The following is a 17,025-nucleotide window of genomic DNA, read 5'->3' as shown; positions in this document are numbered from 1 at the left end:
TCAATTTTGGAACGGATGCAGCTGCATATGAATCTGTTAGAACCATTTATAGCATTTCGGCGGGTTCTACTTCAGATATTAAGCTGTAGAGATTATGCATTGCAACATCTTCTGCAATCTGCTTCCACTCTTCGAAAGGTACTTTGTAAGACTTCATTATCATGAAATCCCGTTTGATCCTGAAGAAAATGAGAAACAATGCTCTGTTTTATTAATTCTTTTGAATAGAAGAAGCTACATATTTGTAGCAGATTCCTAGCAACAAATCTGCTAGCGGATTCCATGAGTTAAGCAAGCATAAATTGCAAAAGTAAGTTATATAAATTCAGAAATAAAGCCTAGAATAAAAAAGGTGTGGATTTATTAATTGCAGAGTTCTTTGACTATTTACACTTAATTTGTAATAACTAGCATATAATTACAAAGGAAAATTACATTTCTGACTTGTTTAAAAAATAAACCACGGGCTTTGCATGGAACATTTTGTTGACTGGGCCATAAATGAAAGTTCATATTTGAATTTCAAGTCATAAATGAGGGGATCTGAGTCAAGTTTCAACAAATTCTATTTCTGACAGGTTGTTCTGTGTTGCTCAGGGATCTCGGTTCTCTCAAGCAGCTGCTGCATTGCATGAGTTTAAGTTCCTTTGTGTTGAAGCCAAAGGAGAATCTTCATCCATGTATTGGCTAGGACGGGTAAGTAGTTTTCCATGGCTTGTAATGTTTGTGTCGCATTTTGATGTTAGAGTTTAGAAAAGTCAGTTATTGTGTCTCTGAAGGAAATGCTTGGTTAAGTGTTGAAAAAGATTGACTAGAGAGCTTTAATCCAGAACTTTCAATATCCTTTCTAATTATAGTTCTTTTTGATTTTATATCTAATTATCATTTTTTCTTATGTACTTGCTAATTTGATATTGTTTATAACCAAATGGATTTTTTCAGAATTTTGGTTCAGGTAGAAGCTATCTTGATAGTTCATCAATGTGCCGTGACAAAGAATTTAACTATATTAGTATTGAATTTATTGTGGAAAATTTTGTCTTCTGTCAATCCAGATCCTTTATATATACAAATGTGAATCCATATAGCATATATCCAGAGACATTAGAAGACAAGAGTCAATAGATGTGAAGTTGGGATGCAGGCTTCACACACTTACATTTTTTTGTTATTCTCTCTCCAAATTATAAATGCATGAATATAGAGGATTCAACTTTGTCTTCTGCCATTAGCTGATGCTTGTATCCTTTCTGCTTCTTGCTGATAATTTGCTCAAAATAGAGTCAGCGATGGTATTTCTGTAACTAGAGAAGCTTTTGCCAGTACAAATGCAGTGTTAAAATTAAAAATTAACAAAATGCATGTAACTCCAAAAATAATTATCAATAATTGAATATTAACTGTACAGTGGTGTCAGTTCTTAATTGTTTATATAATATAATATATTGACACATAAATATGGAAGATTCAATTTAATCTGTAGTTAACTTATGCTTGTGTCATGTCTGCTTCTTGCTTATAACTTGCTCAAAAGTAGAGTCAGCAATGATATTATTGTAACCAGAGAAGCTTCAAGCTTCATCTGCACAAAAACACAGGTATTAAAATTTATTAAAAAAATTGCGTGCATCTCCAAGAAATAATGGACATAATTGAATAGTGATTTTATAGCAGTATGATATTTTAACTTTATATAATATATTAATGTATTAATTGGTTTTACTAATTGTATCTGAGTATTGTAGCTTCTTTATGGCAGCTTGAAGAAGCAAAGCTTTTGCGAGCTCAAGGTCAACATGAGATGGCTATCAACCTCGCAATGTATATTTCAGGGAACTATGGGTCTAATAATGAGGCTTCTGATGTATATCGGTTGATTGGGAAGTGGCTGGCAGAAACCAGATCTAGCAAGTTATTAAACAAATCCAATTGCATATCATTCTTATAATTAGCTTCTTTTTAAAAAGCCTAAATTCACGCTTTTTATTTTGCTGGCTCTAATGAATGCAGCTCTAGAACAATTTTAGAGAAGTATTTGAAACCTGCAGTCTCAATCACTGAGGATGTGTACTTTACTGATGAGAAGTCCATAAAACGGAAATGTCAGACTCATTTTCATCTTGCACATTATGCTGATGCGCTATTTAGGAGCCATGAAGAAAGACTCAACTCTAGTGAGTGGCAAGCAGCAATGCGGTTAAGGAAACATAAGGTACCATGCTCAGTGACCCAATTTAACGGACAGCCATCATAGTGAAATATGAATTGTGGGTGTTATTATTATTACTTATGTGCAGAAAGTGGAGTTGGAAGCTCTTGTTAAAAGATTAAGGAGCTCAAGAAAGGTAGTCCTAGGCCAGCTATTCATTTGCTTGACTGGTATTTTGAGGCTCTAACTCGTCTGAGACATAATTTAGGGGGAGAAGACTGACTGTTCCTTGAAAATACAAGAACTGCAAAAGCAAGTAGCAATGGATGAGGAAGAGGCTCAGAAATTGCATGTATTCATTGTTTGATCATTTATAATGGTTAAAAGAGTCCCTAGACTTTTTAACATTTTACCCTGATGTCTTGTCATATTGACATTTGCATGTCACTAAATGATCGGTTTGCTTCTTTTTCTCCTCCTGTTTATTAAGCTTGGCTGTGTCAGAATCACATGGGTTGAACATAACTCTTCTATTTCTTTACTTTCTATATCACCCAGGATGACCGAGACAATTTTCTTAGCCTGGCTTTGGATGGATATAAACATTGTTTAGTCACTGGGGACAAGTATGATGTGAGAGTGGTATGGAAATTCTCTTACCTCCTTTGTAACTAATAGAGTAGTACTGCTGAATTTTTTGAAGGAACTATATATGTCATTAAGTAGTTTGATTTTCTTGGAGAAACTCTTGCTTTCAGGTGTTTCGTCTAGTTTCCTTGTGGTTCAGTCTCTCTTCTCGAAAAAATGTAGTGAATAGTATGCTTAGCACAATTGATGAGGTACACAGTGAAGCAAAGCTTTGCACATGAGTTAGTGTTCTATGTTTCTTTAATATGATTGTAGTGGATCTTGTTTGGTCTGCATCTGAATGAATTTCCAGGTTCAGTCTTTTAAATTTATACCTTTAGTGTACCAAATTGCATCTAGAATGGGAAGCTCAAAGGACGGTCAGGGAACTTACGATTTCCAGGTCTGGAAATTTTTACCTTTTTACATTTTCCAGTTTTTCTTTTTATTCCTAACGCAAATTATGGACAATACAGTGTGCTTTGGTGTCTCTCGTGAAGAAAATGGCCATTGATCATCCATACCATACAATACTGCATGTATGTTAACTTTATGTTTTTCCTTCTATCATCAAGCAGTTTCATTGCATGTTCAATTTTGTTCTATTTGTTTTTCAACATTATGTCTTTATGATTCCAAATTTTTAATTGGGGGAAGCAAAAAACTTCCTCGGTCCATCTGGTAGTATCTTGACCAGTGCCAAGCTGTGTCATTCGTGTGCGAACCTGTAATTTCTGGTATGGAGAAGGGAGAAGGGAGAAGGTACTCTTGTTTAATCAATCCTGAAAAATTCTTCACACTAGAACAACACACCGACCTCTTCTGTATATTTCTAAGGTCCTAGCTAGTCGGAGGCAGTTGTGGACCCCACACCTCATATGGATGGATAATTAAAAACCAGAAAAACAGAATAATAGAATGCATGCTAAGACTCAAATACCCAGAAAACAAAAACTCCTGATGTTTGAGATACTGGGAGATATCTAGTGGAAACTTTCCTGAACCCTCCTTGACACGTCTCTTAATTAGTTATTCAAGGTTACTTCCTCCCCTGCCCCTCTCACCCGTGCAATTTTTCCTCTGGGCTTTCTTGCCCTTTCTTTTCCCCTTTTAAATGGACATTCCCAGTTTCCCACTTATCCTTGGCTCCATCAGTATGTTTTCATGCATTGTCGCTATCTTTACTCAGCAAAAGGGAAATGATTTTCTTTATCTGATGTTTACATCAGCTGTTGGGTCTGGCAAACGGTGACCGTATCAAGGACAATCAGCGTAGTAGGAGTTCATTTGTGGTTGATATGGACAAAAAGCTTGCGGCAGAAAAACTTCTAAATGAGCTATCGTCTTATCATGGAACTATTATCCAACAAGTAATGTCAATTTTTTGTCGTTTATCTTCTTAAGGTCTGATTTTCTGTATATTATGCTCAAACTTTTTTTGTGCCCCATCTTCATAGACAAGGCAAATGGTGGAGATTTATATCAAGCTTGCTGAGATGGAAACAAGGAGAGAGGTTGAGTGATTATTTATTTATTTTCCATATTTCATTCATTATTGCAAAAATATATTTTTTTCAAAATTAAACCTTTCCCACAATCTTCCAAAACTTGTCCAAATTATTTACATTTGACAACCATCTCATCAGACCATTATGCAGGATACCAATAAAAGGGTGAGTCTACCGAGAGAATTACGTAGTGTTCCAGCACTGGAACTTGTGAGTGCAGCGCTCTACTTGCTGAGTTTCTTTGTTTGTGATGAAAACTTTTTTAAGGTTGATTTGATGATTGGCTGGTTGTGCAGGGAGAATTCATATTATAGTTTGTGTTGTCTTATGGTGGTATTATAGGAATTCAAACTGGAATGAATACTATATTTTAATAATGCTGTTGAGACAAAAACATGAACAACACCCTTGAGACACATACAGTTTTATGTTATCGTAGACAAATTGACAAAGCATAAATGATGACTCTTGTAGTACTGATATGTATCAAAAGTTGATAACTTGTCCCATAGAGATGTATAGACGTCAGCAGACAGCAGTAGGGTTTTTACAGGACGATCCTATTAACTCAAGTTAAACTTTTCTAATATTGCAGAAGGCACTTATTGACTTTGAAATTAATTATACCTAGGCTTTCTATTTGTCAGTTTCATAAGCTTTGCCTTTTTCCTCATGTTAAGCATTTATCAGAGAATTATCCTTATATGGTGTGTGAATATTTGGTCCAACATATTTGTCAATCTTGATATGTGTTCCTTGCAATTGAAGCTATGTTTTGCTCAAGAATTTTCTGTTTTACTTTGGGAATTCAGGTACCTGTAGTCACAGCTACTGTTCCAATCGACTATAGTTGTCAGTATCATGATGGAACTTTTCCTTATTTCAAAGGACTAGCAGAGTCAGTCATGTATGTCTAACCATTTGTGACAATCTCAAATATTTCCTCAGCATGCAATTTCTGCTGCTTAAATTTCATGTTTGTCTCTAATGCAGGATAATGAATGGTATAAATGCTCCAAAAGTGGTTGAGTGCCTTGGATCTGATGGTTGCAGGTATCGACAACTTGCAAAATCTGGAAACGACGACCTAAGACAGGATGCTGTATGAATTCTTACTGCATTTGCTTTTTATTCTTGATGGCATATATTGCTGAAGTTTCTTGTTGAAATGTTTCCAAGTTTTCAATTTTTCGGGAGAAGTAGGAGTTCCAAGGAAGGATATTTGACAAATCTATTAAGTCTACAGTTTTTGTTATTTTAGGGTTTGCTAAATGTAGAAATTTAAAACCCCTACCTATTGATTTAGATTTTCATTTTAAAATGAAGTTATTCCGTCAAATATAGAACATTGCAGAGAATACTTGCGCACCTGTACAGCCCATAAGCAATATAGAATTCATCTTCCAATGCATGAGTAATAAAAATACTATTACAAACGCCCATATACTCCCTCCATCCTTTTTTATAAGATTTTATTTGGGCAAAGTTAGTTGTTGTCTGAAAACTTTTACTTCCTTTCCAGTTCTACCTTCCATTTCCAGATGTTCTCTCACAAAAGACACATTGCATTTATTAAATTTTCATTGTATAAAAAACTGAAGCTGCCAGCTTTCTAATTGACGATAGAATGAGGAGGAACGAGAGAAGGGAGAAACAGAGTGATCTTCGACAAGGGAGGAGAAAAGGTGGGGAGAGAAATAGGAAGGGAGGAGGGAGATACAGAAAGAAAGTAGGGAGAAATTGAAGAACTTGAGGGAGAGAGAACTCAAAAAATTTAATATTTATTCAACTTGAAGATCTGACAATTGAGAGAAGCTTAGTGCTAATAAATTTAAAAGAGTATTTAAAACAACTCAATCCTAAATAGGATAAGATAATCCTAAATACCTTATTCTAATATAAAGAAAATCTAACTTTTTAAAGATAAGATAAATTCTAAATTCGAATTAAAATCCTAAAAACATAGTGTAGTGAATGAGCCGAGAAACTCTTGTATTTACATCTAAGGTATGCACGAGAGTATATACAGGAGAGAAAACAATCATATCTCCGAGAATAATGGAGATTGATTCAGAGGAGGAGAAATAGGAAATAATCTCGTAAAAAACCTCCTACTCTTAACTACCCGGTATCCCACAAAATAATAACATATATTTACATTGAATATAATAAATACTAGGTCTAACCACACTCCCCCTCAAGTTGGATCATAGATACTAATCATGTGCAACTTGCTTATACACCTATCAAATGCTGTTCTTTGTAATCCTTTGGTGAGCACATCAGCAGCTTGGAGTCTTGCTGGCAGATAAATGAGACAGACGACTCCTTCTTCAACCTTTTCCCTTATAAAATGTCTGTCAATCTCCACATGTTTGGATCTTTCATGCTGAACTGGATTTAGAGCCATACTTATTGCAGCTTTATTGTCACAATAAAGCTTCAATGGGGAATCAATTTTGACATGTATCTCATCCATGACTCTTTTTACCCATAGTACCTCTGAGATGCCTTGAGCTAGAGCCCTTAGTTCTGATTCTGCACTACTTCTTGAGACCACTCTTTGCTTCTGACTCTTCCAAGAAACTAAATTTCCCCATACGAAGGAACAGTAACCTGATGTTGACCTCTTATCCTTGTATGTTCCTCCCCAATCTGCATCTGTATATATTTCTATAGATCTTAGGTTTTGTTTCTTAAACAGCAATCCTTTACCAGGCGTGCCCTTTAAGTACCTCAAGATTCTGTATGCAGCTTCCATATGTCTCTCTCTAGGGTCGCACATATACTGGCTTGCAACGCTTACTGCGAAAGCTATGTCTGGTCTAGTGTGAGAGAGATAAATTAGTTTACCAACTAATCTTTGGTATTTTTCTTTGTCTACTGGCTCATTCTTTTCTTCTTCTTCTTCTTCTTCCTCCTCCTCACAACCATCTTTCTTGGATTCAACTCCATTTGCCTCACCTTCCTGATTTTCCTTCAGTTTCTCCTTTTTTTTCTTAACAACAATGGATGTGTCTACAGGTCTACATCCCAACATGCCAGTTTCGGCAAGTAAATCAATAATATATTTTCTTTGGGACACATAAATCCCTTGCTGTGACCTTGCAACCTCCATACCTAGAAAGTACTTCAAGTTGCCTAAGTCTTTCACTTCAAACTCCTTTCCCAGAGCCCTCTTTATTCTATCCACCTCCTCCTTATGATCACCTGTGACAATTATATCATCAACATATACAATGAGGATACATCTTATTTCATTTTCCCTCTTCACAAACATAGTGTGATCAGCCAACCCCTGCTTATACCCTTCAGCTCTCAAAACTGTTGAGAATCTATCAAACCAGGCTTGAGGTGATTGCTTTAACCCATACAAAGATTTTTTCAGCTTACACACTTGATTGGTTCTCCCTTCCTCAAAACCTGGTGGTAAAGTCATGAAAACTTCTTCATTTAGGTTACCATTTAAGGAGGCATTCTTTATGTCTAGTTGATGTAGGGGCCAGTCCAAGTTTGCAACTACAGAAATCAAAATTCTGATAGTGTTAAGCTTGGCCACAGGTGCAAATGTTTTTTTGTAATCCAGGCCATATGTTTGAGTAAACCCCCTTGCCACCAACCTTGCTTTCAATCTGTCTAATTTTCCATCAGCATCATATTTAGGGGTAAATACCCACTTACAGCTCACAATTTTCTTTCCTTTTGGAAGATCTACTATCTCCCATGTGTCATTCTTTTCTAAGGCATTTACTTCCTCCATTACAGCCTTCTTCCATTCAGGTACACTCAGTGCTTCATGCACATCATTAGGAATCTTTACCTTGTCAAGATCAGTTATAAATGCACGAAATTGTGAGGATAATGTATGGTAACTCACAAACCTCTGAATAGGATGTTGTGTGCAGGCCCTCGGTTGCTTTCTGAGAGCTATAGGTAGGTCTAACTCATCCACTTCCTCCCTTTCGGTTACTGCTTCTTCCTCAGATTCTTGAGGAAACACAGCACCTTCTACGTTCTCCGCTTCAGGAACCTCTTTCAGTTCAGATTCTGGTTGTGCGTCAGTCATAATAGTCTCCCTCTTTTTCCATTTCTTCCTTGAGTAGGTTATTGGTGTCTTGTCCAGTGCAATACCAGCATCTTTATTATATTTTGAAAGACTTTTCACTTCAGTTTCTAGCCTAAGAACCCGAGAATTTTCTGGTATAGGTAACAAAGGATCTGAGCTCGTGAACAAAGGATCGTGGATTGAGTATTTCTCACTTTCCAAAGGCTGAAGATCACTCCCTCTCTCCCCCTGAATTGAGCCATTTGGATAAAAAGGTTCATTTTCAGCAAAGGTAACGTCTCGGCTGATGTAAAGTCGTTTGGTAGTTGGGTCAAAACATTTATTCCCCTTTTGTGTGGAAGAGTAACCAAGAAAGAGACATTTGACAGCTTTGGGTTCCAATTTATGGGAATGATGAGAATGAACATAGGTGGTACAGCCAAAGATTTTGAGGGGAAGATTAGTGGTGAGGTGAGTGACAGAGTGACATTCTTGTAATTTTTCAAGCGGTGAAATATAAGAGAGAACACGACTTGGCATGCGGTTGATTAAGTATGTAGCTGTGAGAATTGCATCACCCCAAAAGAATTTAGGAACATTGTAGGTAAAGAGTAAAGCACGTGCAACTTCTAACAGGTGTTTGTTTTTCCTTTCCGCAATGCCATTTTGTTGAGGGGTATTCGGACAAGTGCTTTTATGAATAATTCCATGTTCTGTTAGAAACATATGCATGGTGTTATTGAAGTATTCAGTTTCATTATCAGTATGAAGCACTTGAATTGTGGTGTCAAATTGGTTTTTTATCATTGTATAAAACTCAGAGAACACAGAGGGAACAGAGGATTTATCTTGCAATAAGTAAACCCAACACATCCTAGTATGATCATCAATAAATGTGATGAACCACTTTGTATTAGTTCGATTAGTGACACGAGTAGGACCCCACAAATCACTATGAATGATAGAAAAAGGACGAGTAGATTTATACTCAATAGGTTTGAAAACGGATCTGTGATGTTTAGCGAGCTCACAATCAGTACAATGAAATGGAGTATTTTTATTGACTTGAAATTCTGGAAACAGACGACATAAATATTGAAAATTTGGGTGACCTAGTCTCCTATGCCATAACATAAGATCTTTAAAGTCTTTATTTTCATAGGTAGATGCGACATTGCATTGAATTCGAGACCAAAGACTACTCACGGTTGATTCGTCAAGGTAGTAAAGACCATTATGCACCTTAGCACTCCCAGTCATCTTCCCCGATGAGAGATCCTGAAAAATACAATGAGTGGAACAAAAGTGAGCCCAACAATTAGCCTGTTTAGTTAATTTACTAATGGACAGCAAATTACAGGCCAAATATGGTACATGTAGAACATGTTCTAATTTCATAGCTTCAGAGATAACAACACTGCCTGTTCCTGCTATCGACGAAGATGACCCATTTGCTGTATTTACTGTCTCATTTCCAGCACTAGGGACATAGGTACTAAATAGCCTAGAGTCTGAAGTCATATGATCAGTTGCCCCTGTATCCACAATCCATTTGAAGTTACTAGTAGAGGTAAGTAAGGCACAGTTACCTTTATGAGCCACTGACGCAGTATGATTCGGTTTCTGATTTTTCTCATTCTTCTAAAGCATACTGAGCATCTCGAGTAACTTACCGAGCTGTTCCTTATCAATCTCTGGTGTTGATGAAGTTGAATCTATTTTATCTGGTGGCACATCATGAGAAGCGTGGTATCCTCGTGTTTTTCCTTTTCTTGGCTTCCAATCAGTCGGTTTTCCATGGATATCCCAGCAAGTGTCACGGGTATGCCCAATCTTCTTGCAATGTTCACAAGAAACCTTCCCTTTCTGATTCTTCTGGTTTGCGTCACTGCTCTTGCTTACAAGAGCAGCAGAGTCTAGAGTAGGTACTGGAGTAGGGGGAGTGCCAGGAAGCATGACCTTGCGTCTCGAGGCTTCACGACGTACCTCAGAAAAAACTTCCTTGGTTGATGGGAGTGGTGCACGACTCAAGACTCGTCCTCGTACATCATCCAGGGACTGATTTAATCCAGCAAGAAATTGAAATACACGCTCATTTTCAACTTTCTCCTTATACCGAATTGCATCACTACTGCTAGACCATTCCACATCTGTCATTAAGTCTAGTTCCTGCCATATAGCATTCAGTTCTAACCAGAAGGCAGTGACATCACGTTCTCCTTGTTGCAGTGTCCATGCCTTCGTTTTGAGCTCATATATCCGAGCTAAGTCCTTCCCATCAGAGTATGAATCTCGTATTGCCTTCCAGATTTCATGGGCTGAGGGGAGAAACATAAAGCTTTGTTGAATTTCTGGAATCATGGCATTTATTAACCATGATGATACCAGTGAATTTTCGGTGTGCCATTGCTGGAACTCTTGCGTCTTGGGGTCTTCTGGGATCTTCGATGAGCCATCAAGATAGCCCATTTTTCCTCAGCCTCCGATCACGAGTTTCATAGCTTGTGCCCACATACGGTAGTTTGTACCGTTTAGTTTCACTGATATAACGTGTACCGATGATCCTTCGTGGCTGGTAGTCGACCCGAAGGGACCACCTGCCCTTCTCGGATCAGTCTTCGAGGACCCATCACTGTTCGACATGGGAGAACTGTGAACTGGGTTCGACTCGTGCTCGGTACTTTCTGTCTCAGAGTTCTCGGCGTCAGACAGCACTGGGAAGTCACGGAGCTCTGATACCATGTAGTGAATGAGCCGAGAAACTCTTGTATTTACATCTAAGGTATGCACAAGAATATATACAGGAGAGAAAACAATCATATCTCCGAGAATAATGGAGATTGATTCAGAGGAGGAGAAATAGGAAATAATCTCGTAAAAAACCTCCTACTCTTAACTACCCGGTATCCCATAAAATAATAACATATATTTACATTGAATATAATAAATACTAGGTCTAACCACACATAGTTTCTAAGAAATCTTGAATTCTAGAATTTTTATGCTGTAGAGATTTCCATCAGAGAGATAGGGAGAAAAAAAGGGAGAGAAAGCAAAGAAAAACCAATTACTTAGCTCAATGGAAAGCCCACAACCAAGGGTTTATAAAGAAAACAAAAAAGATAATCTTAAAACAGTGAAAGAATTGTAAAGGAAGAATATCCCAATTGATCTTAACTCCCTTTTTTTGGTGAAAAATAGCTTAATTCCTTGTTTTCAAATAATTGACTATATCTCTCCAAATAGTCTTTTCCCATTCTTTTATCATATTCTCACATGCAGGATACGTTGTTACGGCTTAAGCCTAGATGGTCACAATTTTTTTTTAATTACCTTTACAGGTGATGGAACAATTCTTTGGTTTAGTTAACACATTCCTGAGGAACCACCAAGATACGTGGAAAAGAAGGTTAAGTATACGGACCTACAAGGTATACTCTGCTTTTTCTGAGTTCTTTAATTGTGATCTGATGATAGTTTATATGAAGTATTGCGTGTGTGTGTGTGTGTGTGAAGATTCACTTATTTTCACATTTTTTAATGTTATAGGTTGTTCCTTTTACGCCAAGTGCTGGTGTTCTTGAGTGGGTTAATGGCACTCTTCCTCTTGGTGAATATCTTATAGGGAGGTCTGTCAAAGCAAGTTGTATTTTGCTGCCAAATTTAATTCTCTTCATCACCTAAATGATCCTTTTCCTTGTACTTTAGCATGAGAAATGGCGGTGCTCATGGTCGATATGGAATAGGGGATTGGTCATTTCTCGAGTGTAGAGAGCACATGGCCAAGGTAAGTTGACTAATATTTTGGTATTTTTTACAGATGATCTATAATAGTCTACACTTCTGAAATATGCCTTGAATTAAACTATTAGCCACATGCTTTGAACAGTCTGAAATAAGTCATGCTGTTCATTATTTATGAATAGTGCAGCTTTGTGTAAATTCTATCTTAATTGCTTTGTTTCTTAATTTTATGAAGCCATAGAATCATAAATTCTATTTTTAAATCATAAAAAGAAATTCTAAAACAGTGGTTATTGGAGATTTTTCCATCATCCACATTACAAATGCATATGAGGCATTTTATGTGGTTGCATTAAAACTATCAATTAATCTTTGCAATGCAAATGACTGGGGAGACTGTCATTGGTGAAACATGTTAGATACCAGTTATTCGTAAGACATTTTCTACCCTCTGTAATCCTTTTTTATGGCCTGTGGAAAGCCAGTGCAGGTGGAAGAATATTTGCCCCCTGTGTAGTTTATTCCGCTGTTCCCACTTATTTTAAGTAACTGTGAGATGAATGATAATGTTAGAGAATTATCAAGAGCCTCCTATTATTTTTTGGTGTCAAGGAAACGATTATAATATATGGTGGCTTTAAAACAGGAAAGAGACAAGCGCAAAGCGTTCCAAGAAGTCTGTAAGAATTTCAGGTTTTTGACTTTTCCTATACTTTATATTTTTCAAATCAGGTCAGCAGTCAACTTCATAGCTTCATGACTATTATGCAGGCCAGTTATGCATTACTTTTTCTTGGAGAGATTTTTCAAGGCAGCTGAGTGGTTTGAGAAGAGACTAGCTTACACACGAAGCGTAGCTGCTAGTTCTATGGCAAGTGCATTGCAATTTAACATCCCTGTGCTAATCCTGCTGAAAGTCGTCCGAGATTGTATCATCAGTGTCATAAATTGAAACCATATTAAAGAACTATTCAGTACTATTAAGTAAAGAAGGATTACTCTACATTAAATCATGTACTTATTTTATAGTCTTACCTTCTATTTTCCCATTTTTTATTGGCAAGTGATATCATTTAGATTCTCTATATAATGTAACCTTCATGGAAACTGTAGTAAATCATTTTATCTTTGCCCATCCCAACGCTAATTCTCCCATCTGTTTCACATCTGTTTTCCAATTATTCACTATTTGGAAACGATTCAACACAGGGAATTATCAACACTTTGGTATCTACTTCCCAAAAAAAAAAAAAAAAAAAAAACAAGTTGATATTGTTTATTATTGCTGTCAATCTCAAAAGGTCATGTGTTCCAGGGATCAAAGTCTCAATAATTCCCTAATAAAAGACCCAAATAACATTCTCTCATGATTCTATAATTCATGACAGCTATATTTTCTCATGATCCTTTTGATTTATTTATAGGTTGGTTACGTAGTTGGCCTTGGTGATCGACATTCAATGAATATTTTAATTGATGAAGCCTCTGCTGAGGTTGTTCACATAGATCTTGGTGTTGCCTTTGAACAAGGTTTGATGCTTAAGACTCCAGAACGGGTATGCCTGAAGTCCTTTAATCCTACACTCATTTCCTTACTTTTCTGGGCTACATTAATTATCTACACGTTCGCAACTACTCACTAGTGACAGGTGCCCTGCACTCATGTCCTTACCTTTTTTAGACTGTACTACTGACAGGTTCCATTTAGGCTGACACGAGACATAATTGATGGAATGGGCATAACTGGAGTAGAGGGGGTTTTCCGAAGATGTTGTGAGGAAACTCTTTCTGTTATGAGAACAAACAAAGAAGCATTGTTGACAATTGTTGAAGTAATTGAATCGTGCTTTTACTCAATATTATCCAGAATAAATTTTTTTTTTTTGTCTTTTTTCTTATGAAAAATATCTTCTGCAGGTTTTTATACATGATCCTCTTTATAAATGGGCTTTATCTCCTCTAAAAGCTTTGCAGCGTCAAAAGGTATGTGCCTTCAAGGTTATTCTCATTATTATTTATGCACTGACACATCGCAAGTCCAGCTTCATATTTTGAACAAGTTGAATTGATTACTTATTTAGAGTTGTGGAAATGATTTAACAAGTATCTTACAAAAAATGCATTTAGCGATAATTTTAAGTTGGGAGTAGTTTTAAGATGACGTGTTGAACACTTATATTTTGAAATCTAGACCAATCTTTGAAGTGGAAAGGGAGGCCGTTTGCGGAGTGATCCAACTGAGATGAAGTCACTGCCCAATTAGATTTTGTGAGAGTTATAATAAATATTACTAACGCAGAGAAATTTTATTAAATAATTAAATGACAAATGTACTTGTAGTGTATGCAACGGTTTGCTACACTTCGATAGTAAATACTAGGGCCTGATATTCGTTAATTGATTTGTGCTGGGATTGGGGCTCGTAGATTTTGGGCTGGTACTATTGGCCTGTTCGGTTTAGCTACTTGATTGATCTGCTACAACATCTTGTCCCTTGTTCTCTGTAGGAAACAGATGATGATCTAGATACAACTTTCTTGGAACCTCAAGATGATCATGAAGGAAACAAGGATGCTACCCGTGCGCTATTACGTGTCAAGCAGAAGTTAGATGGATATGAAGAAGGTGAAATGCGGAGTGTACATGGGCAGGTACTCTGTCAATAATATGTATCTGACATATTCCTTTATGCATACCATGTTAATTGTGTTGTTCTCATTCTTTTCCCCTATTTGGTGGGTAAACCTGGATGCTTGCATTTCCCGGCTATGCAACTAGCATAATTGGAAGTTGAAACACAAATTTGTTAATTTAAAATGGTTGTCATCCAAAAGAGCATGTACCTCTTCATTCCCCCTCGAAGTCATGGCTTGTAGTGGCATCCACGGTCCACCTCAGTTAGTGATCAAGGGTCTCCACTTCCCTGTACGGTCAAAACACGGATGACATGGGGGAAAAGACTCTGAACGTAACTTATAAATGCTTATTTTAATTTAATTGCAGATTCAGCAACTCATTCAAGATGCAATTGATCCTGAGCGATTGTGCCAAATGTTTCCTGGCTGGGGAGCTTGGTTATAGGGAGAACATGAGAATCCACGGCCAGTTTGCTCGACTGCGAGTTATCTTGTATAGGCGGCATTTCTTTTCGGGGGGGTTTTTTTTTTTTTTTTTAAATCTTTCATTCATATTGTAGATGCCATTTCTTTCTTTTCTCTTCTGTCTAATCCAAATCTGTACCTTGGGCCATTTGTTTACTTTTTCTTTATTTCGCTGAGTACAAAAAGAAACGGCGAGGCTCCATTTTTTGCCTTGCTGCCGCATTCCCCATTTCCATTTGAAAATAATGATCAATTTACAATTTTTTTTCCTTCACAACTGCTACTACTGTGACTAGATACGATATAAAATGTGATGTGCTGTGCTTACAAAGTTCATGACATCGCCCTAAATACATTCAAAGAGAAACGGAGGGAACACCAGGGAAACTTCTTTGAGTTGGGGGAGGGGGGGTGGAAGCTTGACATTTTATGCCTTGTTTCTTCTAATTGATGAGAACTGGAAGGAGTGAAAAAATGGAGGGCTTAACGAAACTCTCCACATATGCCCAGCTCAGGGTCTTTTAGGGGAAAATGCCTCATTTTCCGCATCTCCATTAGAGTAACCTGTTGATTCAAAATTTGCCATGTTACTTGAGAGAGAACAAATAAAGCTCTAGCCAAAGTCTTCCTAAATTTTAGATCTACTGTAGTGTAAATTTGTCACTTGCTATCGTGAAAAGTTTCAAGAGTCGTTAATATTAAACATGTCAATGTTAAGTTTTATAGATATAATATTTAATTTTATTTTTGTCAGCTACAGGTATTGGCCTTATCTTTATCTTTAATAATTCAGCATGATTAAATACCAGGATTTTTTATAATCTACTCCGCGGGGTGCATATCCCTTATGAGATCTACCGTGACTTGATTATAATCACTTTTTCACAATATTTCATGGGTTATTTATTTTATAAAAAAACTTAAAGGATATTTTTGCTCTTAAATTATTTGTAAGGGAGTATCTAGTATTTTAATTTTTAAGTAAAAAAATAGTATCTTAAAAATAGTGTAATTTAGGCTTTCATGATAAAGAAACCGGCATTGATGGTTAAACCATGTGAAATAATGGAATTTGACTACTATTTTTTGACACATTATTCATTCCATCCCCCCTATCTCTCTCTGGGCCTCTCTCCTAAATTCGTTTGTCTTCTCTCCCTTACACCGCCTCTCTGTTCTTCCTTAGCTTTTTATCAGAAGCGTTATCATGGAGCCTTTGGACTCAACTTGGAAGACTTGATTTTCATGAACCTTTTGTTGCAATGAGTTGTTTTGATTATGTTAAATATAATAGGTTAAAGTATATTTTTAGTCTTCTAATTTTATATAAAATTTTAATTTGATCATTTAATTTTGTAAAGTATTGTTTAAATCCTTTAACTTTAGCATAGTAAATTTTGTGTTAATCATTGTTATTTAAAAAAAATATATATTAAACTTAATATGTCAATATTTAAAAATATTTTATTAATATTTAAAAGTTTAATGTAAAAATGTGTTGGGATCAAGTTAACAATATCAGAGTTAAAGAATTAAAAAACCACTTTATAAAATTAATAATTAAAGTAAAATATTGTGTAAAATTAAAGAATTAAATATATATTTTAATATTTTATAAAGTTAAAGAACTAAATGTTGTGTGAAGTTAAAAGTGAGTTGGGAGTTAAACACGAGAAAGGTTCCCTGAAGCTCTATTTTTGCCTTTGCTTGCTGGGAACTATGAAATTTAAGAAATAAAAAAGTTTTCGACAATGAAGAGGCTGATATGTGTGCTGATCAGAATAAACTTTTCTATAAATTGATTGTGGACAATCATTGCAAGTAGCGTCCTGGTCATAGGAGTGAGATACG

General features: G+C 36.3%; 1 protein-coding gene across 2 annotated transcripts; it reads left to right on the top strand.

Annotated features, from left to right (window-relative positions):
* Positions 1–1,745: 1,745 nt before the first annotated feature.
* On the top strand, positions 1,746–15,505 carry LOC129320695 (serine/threonine-protein kinase ATM-like). 2 transcript variants are annotated; one of them, XM_054966255.1, is made up of 23 exons: positions 1,746–1,911; positions 2,011–2,212; positions 2,298–2,345; positions 2,418–2,501; positions 2,708–2,791; positions 2,908–2,988; positions 3,090–3,179; positions 3,253–3,315; positions 4,006–4,146; positions 4,234–4,290; positions 4,423–4,494; positions 5,097–5,191; positions 5,278–5,386; positions 11,671–11,760; positions 11,879–11,958; positions 12,038–12,116; positions 12,720–12,766; positions 12,845–12,944; positions 13,498–13,629; positions 13,771–13,905; positions 13,991–14,056; positions 14,581–14,724; positions 15,077–15,505. In XM_054966255.1, the coding sequence occupies exons 1-23, from the start codon at positions 1,802–1,804 to the stop codon at positions 15,152–15,154; spliced, it is 2,187 nt and encodes a 728-aa protein (XP_054822230.1). In that variant the 5' UTR covers positions 1,746–1,801; the 3' UTR covers positions 15,155–15,505. The 2 variants fall into 2 exon arrangements, with proteins under 2 accessions (XP_054822230.1, XP_054822231.1); XM_054966256.1 differs by lacking the exons at positions 1,746–1,911; positions 2,011–2,212; positions 2,298–2,345; positions 2,418–2,501 and adding an exon at positions 2,511–2,528.
* Positions 15,506–17,025: the final 1,520 nt, after the last annotated feature.

The sequence above is a fragment of the Prosopis cineraria genome, unplaced genomic scaffold (genome assembly GCF_029017545.1).
Source record: "Prosopis cineraria cultivar Desert tree isolate PC_DT_omini unplaced genomic scaffold, ASM2901754v1 PC9, whole genome shotgun sequence".
Lineage (NCBI taxonomy): Eukaryota > Viridiplantae > Streptophyta > Magnoliopsida > Fabales > Fabaceae > Prosopis > Prosopis cineraria.
This window is presented reverse-complemented; position numbering and strand designations above follow the sequence as displayed.